This window comes from Brassica oleracea, chromosome C8 (genome assembly GCF_000695525.1).
Source record: "Brassica oleracea var. oleracea cultivar TO1000 chromosome C8, BOL, whole genome shotgun sequence".
Taxonomy (NCBI): Eukaryota; Viridiplantae; Streptophyta; class Magnoliopsida; order Brassicales; family Brassicaceae; genus Brassica; species Brassica oleracea.
The window spans coordinates 38045410-38057556 of record NC_027755.1 but is presented as its reverse complement, the minus strand read 5'-3'; the positions used below and the strand labels follow the sequence as shown (position 1 = coordinate 38057556).

Sequence of the window (12147 nt, the reverse complement as noted above, 5' to 3'; positions counted from 1 at the left end):
TTTTTGGTAACCGCGGGTTTTCGGCGACCGTGGTCAACCGACTATTCCCGCGAGGCCCACGGCACTCCACGTATTCTTGGGATTTAACCCTAGTCCGAGTGGCTAGCGGGACTCGAACTGCGGGTACCGTATTGGGGGTTTTCCCCTCAAGTACCACTAGCCCAATGCCGCTGGTTAAATGTGGCTACAATTTTAACGAGACTATTTTCCATTTCCCATAAAAGTAATGCATAATACCTCTTTTACGTTTTTCAATTGAAAGAAATCAGGTATATAAAAACGTACGGCATTCACGTGTATTATATATCAAACTATATAGGAAATGCAATGTAGATATATTTAGGGAAGAAGGTAAGAAGAACTGAAAAACAATAGCACGAGTTAGAAAGAAACTTTATTCATTTAGATCTCTCAGACGTATGACAACTTCGATCTCAACTTTACGATTGATTAATATCATCAAGTTTTAAGATAATGTAGTTAAGCTAGTAATCATTGCTATTTATAGTGTAGTTTAAAATTTTGGATTAAAATAATTATTAGCAACATTATCTTGAAAATTTTGATTTAATTACCTTACAAATTAACAACTCGAAAAAATATAGGAAAAATCAAATGCAATTGGAAGAAAGATATGTAAAATTATTGTAAAAAGAGAAAAGAGGTTAAACAATATAATAAAACATCAACACATTTGACGTTTTGTGGAGGAAAAACACAATCTGCATTTGACATATGTAAAAAGTTTATAGAAATGAAACATAAATTTCACTCTCTTTTGAATTGATTTGTATTTCTATACTTTTTTGACGTATGTTCGCTTTTATCGTCTTTATAAAAAACCACACTGTCCATTTTTTTTTTTTTTAAATAAACATTAACCAACTGTCCACTTTTAGTTACAAATTTTAAATGTGTGCCTCAATATTTTGAGATCTGAAAAAAAAAATGTTGAGATATTTATAAAAGCAAAGAAATGTATAATATGCAGAGACATTATTTAACTGTAGATGCACATAATGTATTTGAATATAATACTCTCCTTTTTTGTCACTGGTTTTTTTTTTAAACATTTTTTTTGTCACTGAATACAATACTCAAATTAGCGATAAATCATCTTTGTTTTAATCATAGTTTATAAATTAATTACAAATGATCGTGTGTGCCAAAAGCCTCCGTAGCATAGTGGTATTGCGTTCGCTTCGTAAGCAAAAGGCCGCGAGTTTGATCCTCGCCGGGGGCTTATAGAGGTCTTCTACCCATTTTGTAATTAGGCTTCCCCTTTTTTTAACTCGTTTTGATTTTATAAATAACTACATTTTGAATTCTTAGCCACAATTTTCTATTACGTACTCAAAAACATTTCAAGCAATATAGAAAAATAACTGTAGAAAAGGCCTACAAGAATCTCAAATCTCGTCGGAGATTTCTAAAGTAAAACCCTAGAAGAGCCACTTGTATGGTCATCACTCGTGTGTGTCCTTTTCTCACTCTGATCTGAGATTTTGACTCTGTGCTTCTCTTACCATCCTTCCAAGGTATTGACTTTGACTCTCTGCTTCTCTTGGACTCATTTCAATAAATTTAAGTTATGCAATCAACTCTTGATAGTTAAGCTGTAAGACACACTGAGATTTGTGAATTAATGCATGTCGTGTAGATTGGAATGACACCAGAGCAGCTAAATGAAACATTCAAAGGTTTTGGTGCCATTAAGAAAGATGCTATCCAAGTTAGAAGTTACAGGGTGAGTTCTGTTATTAAATGTATCTCTAAGACGTATCCTCATTTATGTGTTATATATGAACATACTCAATTTTTTTATAGTATTTTACAGTTAAAGGGAAACTGTTATCAGGTTTGTGACATTCGATCTGCTGACACTTTTAAACTAGTCCTCCAGGTATGTTTCAAACATCCATGAACTCATCATTTGATTGTAATACTAGATTTTTTTCTTCTGATGTTCTGTTGCACAACTGTAGGCTCAAATCAATAAACATTTTTAAATTACCCCCAAATAATGCAATTTATAAAATCTAAAGTTTTTTTGTTCAAAAAAAAAAAAATAATCTAAAGTTTAAAAACAAAAATGGGCAAAGCCTTTAACCTTATGGGCTTGGATATGGGTAAGTGGATAAGGGGTCTTCTTCACTCGTATCATGTAGTAGTTTCTTCAGTTGCATTATAATGACACAAACCAACAGGTGAATGACACGCGACATTTTTGGTTTATATGGTTAATGTCTAAAGATCTTCTCCTTCAGTCCCCACTTGACTCAATAAAGTGACACACCAAAAGATTCTACAAATCTTCTTTTTCAATTTATAAGATTTCATTCTCCAGCAGCTAACTATCACTGATTCAGTAAACTGAAACTCTCAAGACATTTTTGACTTAATCACCTTATTATGTTATTAATCACTTCTCCATCAAAAGATTAGTCAATAATCAAACTTTTTAGCTTAATACTTTACAATTAGTCTTCTAGTTTACTAAATTATTGATTTCACCTTTTTATAGTAGTTAAATTACTTATAAACAATGGAAGTGTTATTCTCCGTCACTTTTTCACAATCAACTTGCTTCCTCATGGGACCTACAGACCGTCCCACGTGAGTGACGTTGTCGAGTCGCTAGAATTATCAATGTTTCAATTATACTATGTTTTTTTTTTCTAATCATTCCTTCATAATCAAAAAGTTTAAGGCAATTTTGATTAATTTTTTAGCAGACAAAATCTCATTTTAAAATTCTATTATTATCATCGGCAATAAATAATAATCTTGTTTTAAGATATGGAATCAAGTTGAATTTGTGTTAATTAATCTGTAATATTTCTTAAGTTCATTAACTTTATGTTATAGCCATAAAGACAAAAGAGAAGACGGATCTTTTTTAACTGGCGGACACGTGTCGCGACACTGGCGAACTCAGTTGCTTTAAGACACGTTTCTTGAAGCAGCATTATGGAACGCCGACGTAATCCACCGGCCACGTGTCGTTGAGACAGTTCACTCGGCGGCCACTTGCCTCCTCTCAGTCAAGGGGGTTGTCGTCCGTCTCTCTTTCTCATTTTCTCTAATGTCCGAAAGGGTTTTTTTCTTCTAGTCAATTTCAAAATAAAGCTTTTCATCTTCTTCACCGTCTCTGTTAAGTTCTTCATTCCTTCATCATCTGAGAAATAAAACGAAAAAAAAAACTTTATTATTTATTTGCTTTGTGTTGTGTTGTTTTGTAATCTAATGGGGGAAGAAGCAAGGGAATGGAACAGAGGAACAAATCTTTCTCTTGACATGAACAAGTTCCCGAGAGATCTGTTACGAGGCTTCATGTCTGAAAACGTTGACGGAAGAGATGAAACTTCCGACTGCGAAGATGAGACAGCGGTTGAGCTGAATCTTGGTTTGTCCTTAGGAGGTCGGTTCGGAGTAGACAAGGCTCCGAGGAAGCTTAAACGATCTTCTTCTGTTTTGAGCACTATGCCGTTTGAGAGCTCTATCGTAGCTGACAAGGAGGCGGTCGAGCCGGAGAATTACACGGTGGGTTTAGCGAGAACGACGTCGCTGCCGGCGGAGATGGAGGAGGAATGGAGGAAGAGGAAAGAGATGCAATCGCTTAGGAGAATGGAAGCCAAGAGGAGGAGATGCGAGAAACAGAGCTCCCAAACGGCGTCGTTTGAGTCTGAGAGATGGGTCAACGCTAGTAAAAGCGGGTTTCTACAGAGACATTTGGTTTCTCCTAGACAAGTGTGTGTTGATTCCCATGGAGGAGGAGGTAGCTCGTCGAGCTTGTCGGAGCTGGACAACAAGAATCATCAACAAGGTAGGTTTTCAAGATTAGTCGTAACATTGCTTTGGTGTTGAGACTTTATGTTTGATGTCTTGTAGGTTCATCAAACAGTTGTGGTGACCAAATAAGCCCCAAGATCGTGACAAGATGTTCATCTAATAACAGCGAAAGCCACGGGAATGAGAACGAGAATGCTAAAGGCAAAGGGACGGCTTCGTCTACCGGTTTGTTCGACATGCCGTGTGTGTTCACCAAAGGTCACGGTCCAAACGGAAGACGTGTCGATGGGATTCTATACAAGTATGGTAAAGGAGAGGAGGTTAGGATCATGTGCATTTGCCATGGTAGTTTCTTGACGCCTGCTGAGTTTGTTAAACACGGTGGTGGTGGTGATGTTGATCGTCCTCTTCGGCATATCGTCGTCAATACTTCTCCTTCAACGTTTTGACATGAAAGGATCTTGTCTTCTTGTTTCATCTTCTAGTTGTCTTATGTTTTTAATTTTCTTCTGCTTGGTTTGGCTTTAAGAATGAATTGCCAAATCTCAAACCTTGATGAAGATCAAGATTCTCATGTGTAATACTTGAGAACATCAAGAATCATTAAATGATTAAATGATTCTTATTTTGCCAGTAACTATAATTGATGTGAGTTATCACTACAACAGTTTAACAATGGAAACAAATGTAACCAAAGAGTTACAAGATTCTCTTGTTTATGAGGCAAGTGTAGTTGCAGGGCAACTATCAACAGCACAAGCCAAGACGTCTCTATAATCTCTTGATATCTTGAACGAATCATGGACACTTCCGTCACTGCTCTTCTTGTACTCAAACAGAAGATTAGAGTAATCAACCGCTGTTAGTTTAAGGAATCCATAGTCATAATCTCTGACCAGACTCCAGTTCGGTTGGAGATCAGAGAACTCAGCAAGACCAGCTCCTGCACCTCCAGCAACGATATGGATCGTCCCATTGAATGTACCCTTGTAATTGGTTTTCTCATCACTCGTGCATACACTCTAACACACACAAAACAAGCAACATAAAGATTAAAAGGTTCTGTTTTTCTAAAGAATCACCACCGTTCACTATAGGCCTAGACACATTTATCCAAAACCAAAAAACCAAACCATCCAAAACCGAAGAACCAAACCGTACATAACTGTCTGACACCACACATTTATCCAAAACCAAAGAACCAAACCATCCAAAACCGAAGAACCAAACCGTACATAACCGACACCGAACTGAATTTTATAAGTAACTATATGGATTCTATATCTCTGGAAATAAAAAGACCGAACCAAAACCAGTACTAGAACTTTTTAAATAAATATTATATATACTTAAAAAAATTGAGTTATATTTAGTTTCACGTAACGAAATATCCTAAAAATACTATTTATAAACAGAAATATCAGAATTATTCAAATAGTTCAGTATGTTTACCTGGTAAACCGGGCATGTTCTCTCGTAGTTATGTGCATGTCCGTAGATTGCAATGTCTACTTTGTACTTCTGCCATAGCTTCTGTAGACTATCTCTCCCCATTGGTTCTCCAAAAGAGCCTTCTTCCGCGTAGAAAGACGTGGAGGAGTAACCGAGCACGCGATGAGCTAAGAATATCAGCCACGGCTGTGTTTTTCTGTCTACTGATGCTAAGCACTGCTCGATGAACTTGTATTGCTCTGTTCCTTCTCTCCAGTCATGTTCTGTGTCAGCCACACAGAACCTAAACATCCCATAGTCACTTGAGTACCAGAACTTAGCTCTGTTTTGAGCAGGTACATAGAATATTGTCTCAGCTGGTACACCACATTCTCCTCCAGAGTCTAAACCTTGGTAAAACGATCCTGAGTCTGGCCAGTCACGCTCATGGTTTCCACTGTATAGAGTCTATTTTCAGGACTTCATAAACAAGAAAGTAGGCATGCGGATTTTGTCTGAACCAGTCAAACCAAATTTTTTAGCTTTCGGTTCCATAGGGTTTTGAAAAGTGATTCGGTTTTTGGTTCGAATTTCAATTTTTTTAAATAATAACCGAATTTAATCGAAATAACCAAATTTTACAAATAAATATTCGTTTTTAGAAAATTATACCAAATTCTAACTAAAAACCAAAAAAATGGTTTTTCGGAAATAAAATTAAAAACCAATATTAACCAAAAACGAACCGAATTTTTTTTGTTCACTTTGGTGGAATTGTCGCCAAAGAATAAATAGAAACTGAAATACCCGAACCGAAATAACCGAATAAACCGAAACCGCATGCCTACAAGAAAGCCAATTAGAAAGTAATGAAAATTGCAAAACCTTGCAATCATGTATGGAACAGTGGAAGCAATAGGCTCAATCTGAGCTGTGAACTGATCCCACTGTGAGAGGTATCCATTAGCATAACAGATATCTCCAATGTGGAACACTGCATCTGTCTTCTTTAGATCTTTAATAAGCTGATTTGTGGTGTTGAGAGAAGCTCGTTGGAAATCATTATACTCGTTTGTGCCATCAACCTCAGCCTGCAACAAAAGTGGTATTCAGGCTACCATAACAATAAAACAATCTTATATGGTTTTTTAGACCAAAGTACCAAACCTTTCCCATGTCTCCAAAGATTACAACTTGTTGGAGAGAGTTTTGTCCTGGAAATGGAGAGGATTTGAACTGATACACTTTACTCCACACAAATGCATCATTGGACAATCTATGCCCAACTCTATAAGTATACTTGGCATTAGGCCACAGCTCTTTGAGAAAAGCTGTGTGTATGTAACCAGGATCACGCCATCCCACGGTTCTTGCAGGTGCACCGCACATGGTGTTGCGCGCAAAGGTCAATGTTCCAGCGGGTGAGAGTTTACGTTCTCCTTTAACCCCCCACTCGACAACAGGTTCAGCTATCTTGAGTCCATAACCACTAGTCCATGTCACTGTCATCTGTTAAAAGACAAAACTCATTTCAACTTCTTTTAAGTGAACATTGAGCAATCAAAAAGGGTTTTAGAGGATCTTACTTCATCCCATTCTTTGCCTAGCGCTAAGCGAGGGTAAACTGGTGCATTTGGATTCTCAAAGGCTACTTTGTTTGAGACTGCCACAAGCTTGGGCTAACACAATACCAAGTAAAGGGTTAGCTTCAAAAAAACTTTAAAACTAGAGAAAATTGTAAGTGGATGAGTGTTTACATTCAGCAAGCCGCCAGAGAAGAGCGCAAATGAAAAATCTGATCTCTGGTTGATGATTTGAAGCTTTAAGGAACCGGTTCCAGTAGTGTTGTATCTTGGATTACTAAAGTTTGCATATTGAAACTGTAAAGAGATAATGAGATAATGATAAAAAGCAGAAACAATGTTATGAGAGAAGAAGACAAACCTTGATAGGAGCTGAACAAAGCCTAGGTGGGCTCACCATTTTGTTATCTCCTGGACAAGTGGAAACACTGTAGGAACAACAAAAGTGTTTAAAAACATACAACTCTAGTTCATGAGAAGGAATGTTTTAATATAATAGTATATACTTGAAATCTGCAGGAGAGAACACTCCAATCCAATCTTCATCTGATGGGTGTGGAGAGCTAAACTCCACCAACACCAATTCACTATGTTGACCCTGCCAGATTATTGAAGTTTAGGAATTTTTCATCAAAGAGTATGAAAGGATCTAAATGGTTATTACATTAGATCCAAGAAGTGTTGGAGAGGCTTTGACATGAGCTTTGTCATTGAGATGGAATGTTGTTTCATGGATAGCAATTCCTGATAAAGGTTGGTCTTTATGAGATTCCACTGTTCCTCCACAAAGAGATAATACTACTACAAGAGTCACCAGGACTGCAACGGATGGTTGGTGGTTTCTCATGTCTACAAGAGGGAAAGATTCTGAAACTCAAAAAAGAAACACTTAGTGAATTGACAAGAATCGAATTTCAAGTAATTGGATTCGGACAAAGCAGAATGAGGACATTACCAGTGACTTCCGTTTTGTCTTTTAATCAAAAACGAAATCGAAGCAATCGGAGAAAAATGAAAAATGGGAGGAGTTTAAGATTTTGGAGAATATCCAGTATTGAGATTCGCTTATCAAGACTTTACTCGTCAACGGCCAGCTTTCATGACATTAGAGTAGAATTCACACTAGAAATTTAAATTAGATTCGTACTCTTTTGTTTTGACTTTTGGATTTTAACTTGCTTCTATGTCAGGAAACTCTTAGTTTTTTATTGCCGTAAATAGAAGAGTGCGAATCTAATCCCATCTAACAATGTCTTTGCTAAAAACAATGTACTACTGAAAAGATTCTTCTGGTTTAACGTCGGGTCGGATTTTCTTTTTGCCCAAAACCGGGCCCAAACCCAGATAATCTAACCAACGTCACAAACACAACACTATAGGAGACAAGAACTTTAGTGTCAAGTAAAATCGTGTTGACCATTATGTCTAGAGAATGTATTGGTACAACAAGAACTGCAATAAAAACTAAAATTGATTCTAAAGATAACAGTCATGATTAGTCTTTTAATAATATACTAGATTAAGATCCGCGCCTTGCGCGGAATAAACATTATATATATAAATTATTTTATGTATTATATATTCTTACATATTATGAAATAATAAATATATATTAAATAATTAAAAGTCAGTAACTATTACATATATAATTAAATTGGTGCGAACGTATAAATCAATTTTATTAATCCAAACATTTTTTAAAAAATTTGGTAGGATATGTAATTAAATTTAAATGATATTAACATACACAATATATTTTTAATATTAATGTCTATTTTATTTTTTTTTTATTTTTTTAAAATGATGCTTTCTACTCATATGTTTTTTTTATCATGTGTATTTTTAATAGCAAAAACTTTAAATTACTGATAACAAAATTTTCATTGTGGGATCAATAATTTTAGTAATTGATAATTTAAAAAAATTTATCAATGTTAGTTCAAAACTTTTATCAAAAAAAATTATTCAAAGTAAATTTTGAAACTAAAATATTTATTTATTCAATATAATGTGAGACTTTTAACAGTTTTAGTAATTTATAGTCATTTTTTAAAATTCAAAATATAAAATATACAGAAAAATCTAAATTTTTATAATAGGTTATTGTGTTTTTTTAAAAATTATTTTAATAGTTTTAAATTAAACGAAATTGATAGAAGATACATTTGTTTTTATCAGATCTTTATTATTCAAAATCATTAATTGTCATATATACTTTACCCACATTAGGCAATTCCGTAATCTTTATTTAAGGAAATAATAAATGACATTAATAATGAATTTATGGTTAGTTTAATAAAAAGTTTATTATATAATTAGATGGACCAACCTATTTCTCTAACAATTCTAAGAATCATCCTAGTGATGACATGTGGATACAAAAAGAAGTTGTAACGTTTCACAAATAATATATAGGAGATTTATTATCTTCTTGGATACATATATCATACTTGGGCAGTTTGATACAAATTGCTTCAAGTCGGGAACATAATACTCATATATGCTCTACTCATGTTTATTTGTGTCTCTATTTATATTTGTGTCTCTATTTAGGACACTTACACTTTCCGTCTTTCTGATCGCAATAACCATTACCTCTGTTACAACTAGGCATAGTATAGCACTCAAGGTCAGTGTCACATTCCCCTAGATGATTCAGGTCGACTCCATTTGTGCGTTTCTTCGTCTCCACCGCTTGTAATTTAGGACACCTACAAACTCCGTTGTTGCAATATGGTGGAGCTCTGGGAAAACAACGCATGCCAAGGCAGTCAGGGTTTGCGTGACATTGTAATATAGGACACTTACAAACTCCGTTGTTGTCGCAATATCCTTGACCTATTGACAACTAGGTATGTGATAGCACTCAACGTCAATTTTACATTTCCCTAAATGATTCATGTCCGCTCCATTTGCAAGATCTTGTCATGCATATGAATAATGTGTTAGTCCAAACATGGATTGTCAACAAAACAAAATGATTTATAAAGATTAGTTTACACCACTAGTTTTCATGTTTTGGGTCAAATATATCGTTTGAAAAAATTAGTAAAAATAAGTATTAATAATAAAAGTCTCTACTTTTACTACCACTTTTCTTTCATTCGAAAACTATAATTCCCACATGACAAACCTCAAACGCCTCTAGAACAGAGATTTCGATAGCATAAGTTTATGTATATTCATGTATAAACAGATATACGATTTCATATATCATATTGTGTAATGAACAATAAGTAGTATACTTTTTTTTTTTGATTTAAAAAAAAAATTAACTTAACATTTACACCAAAAAAAAACAATAAGTGGTATACCTTTTTTTTTGGTGTAATAAGTAGTATAAGTAGTATACTTACGGAAGGCAACACCAAGAAAAAAAAGATAATAAAACAAAGTTAAGGTTCACTTTCTTCATTTCTGGGGTAGAAGTTTTTGTGTTTCTCAATTGTGAAGCTAATTTATTATTCATAGCTAGCTTTTATAATGTATTTTAGATGATGAACATATTCACTAATATATATTGTAATATTAATTTTCTTTTGTAATTCAATGTTATTAGTGTAATTTGATATATTAGAATTCTTTTACTAAATTCATTTTTAAGTAAAGAATATATCATAGTATTAAATTATATTCTAAATGTAACTAATTTATGAGTTAAACATATTTATTTATATAATCAATAAAATAGTAATAAATACAAATGATCAAATTATTAATACTTTTAATAAAATATTAATAATGCAATACATTTTATATAATCAAAAGAAAATAAATACAAAATGTTGGTATTTGATAAATATACATATAAGGAAGAAATCAATAGTCACAGATAATTTTATTAAGATTTCAAAATTTTAAGTTTTTTCTATTACTTGATATTTTCTATTAATTGAAAGTTAATATATTATTTATTGATCTTAAATAGTATCAGATTAAATTGATATTACTATACAATTTTAATGCATACATAATGGATCTTGTTAGATATATAATTTATTTTATAATATCAGAAAAAATCAAAAATAATATTACTAACATATAATTATTTAATGAAAATCTTAAGTTTTAGTTTATTTGATTTAATGAAAATTATTTCTCCATTCAAAATAAAACATTTGTCATCTTGCAAAAGGTTCACAATATCTCCTTTTCTTGCTAACATTTTTTATGTACGGAAACTAATTCCCACATAAACTTTAATACGCTTCTAAAACATAGTATATATTTATTTATATATATATATTAATTGAATATAATAATGGAAAAATTACATGTTTACCACTTTCAAAAAATAAAATAATCATCAACTTAACTGAATAGTCAAACTTGAAATTCCATGAAGAGAGGAAAGCAAGCATTAATATCTGAATAGTATAATGTCAGGAGTAATTATTTCTGTATATTCTAGTTATAAATTCGTGTATTCATATGTACTATTTCATGTATCAAATTAGAAAATGAACGATAAGTTATACTTACCGAAGGCAACACCAAGAAGAAAAGACAATAGGACAAAGTTAAGGAAAACTCTCTTCATTTTTGGGTAGCTTTTTTTTTGTGTTTTTCTATTGTTAAGCTAATCTATTCTTCCTAGCTTTTTATAATGTATTTCAAGTAGTGTTTTTGGTAAGCTTATTAATAATTAGGTTGAAATTTTTGGTCTACCATCGTCAAGGTCAAAATAAAAACGGATGTACAATAACTAAATGCAGTCAATGGACACGAAACTTTCCAACTAAACTGAGTCAATACTTTCATTCACTGACTGCATTTTTATCATTGGGAATGTTCTCAACTTCTCATTAATTAGTTAGTCTAATTGTTGTGAAACTTCTCAATAACCGAGTGCTCCACCAAAAAAAACAGGTTATTGACGGTCGAAAATATGCAAAGTCCATCCAAAATAAAACTTTTGAAAGATTCTTGGAAAACAGTATTAAACTATGGTTGACATATACTTGGTTTACTTACGGAAAATAGTGACAAGAAGAGAAACGAGCAACACATGCTTGAAAGAAACTTGTTTCATTCTCCACGATAACGATTCTTGATCAATTTTACGGTTGTAAGATTTTGAATGTAGTGGAAACTATGAAATGCAAAACCGGGCCTCGTGGTCTGGTGGTAAAGGAACCTCGGCTGAGGTGCCCGCCATCACGAGTTCGAGTCCCGACTACAGCGGATTTAACATGGTTTTCGTTTGGCCTCCAGGACCTTTCTCGCCAGTTTCGGTTGGACGCGGTGGGATAGTCGGATTAAGTGAGAGGTCCGGATACCTGGATTATCAAAAAAAAAAAAAGTTAACATGGATGGTGGTAATTGTTTGAAACATCTACTT

The 12147-nt window shown here is 33.6% G+C and overlaps 2 protein-coding genes and 1 non-coding gene across 3 annotated transcripts; 2 read left to right on the top strand and 1 right to left on the bottom strand.

Annotated features, from left to right (window-relative positions):
* Positions 1-1171: 1171 nt before the first annotated feature.
* On the top strand, positions 1172-1243 carry TRNAT-CGU. The gene has a single exon. It is a non-coding gene; the product is annotated as a tRNA-Thr (tRNA).
* Positions 1244-3246: 2003 nt separating this feature from the next.
* LOC106312498 (ninja-family protein AFP2-like) lies at positions 3247-4429 on the top strand. The gene is made up of 2 exons (XM_013750045.1): positions 3247-3826; positions 3892-4429. The coding sequence occupies exons 1-2, from the start codon at positions 3247-3249 to the stop codon at positions 4239-4241; spliced, it is 930 nt and encodes a 309-aa protein (XP_013605499.1). The 3' UTR covers positions 4242-4429.
* LOC106312496 (probable inactive purple acid phosphatase 1) lies at positions 4391-7965 on the bottom strand. Its single transcript, XM_013750043.1, has 10 exons — positions 7762-7965; positions 7471-7673; positions 7313-7404; positions 7168-7234; positions 6981-7103; positions 6810-6902; positions 6391-6732; positions 6109-6314; positions 5245-5680; positions 4391-4814 (listed from the first exon to the last, which is right to left on the bottom strand). The coding sequence occupies exons 2-10, from the start codon at positions 7651-7653 to the stop codon at positions 4509-4511; spliced, it is 1848 nt and encodes a 615-aa protein (XP_013605497.1). The 5' UTR covers positions 7654-7673; positions 7762-7965; the 3' UTR covers positions 4391-4508.
* Between the last annotated feature and the right edge of the window lie 4182 nt (positions 7966-12147).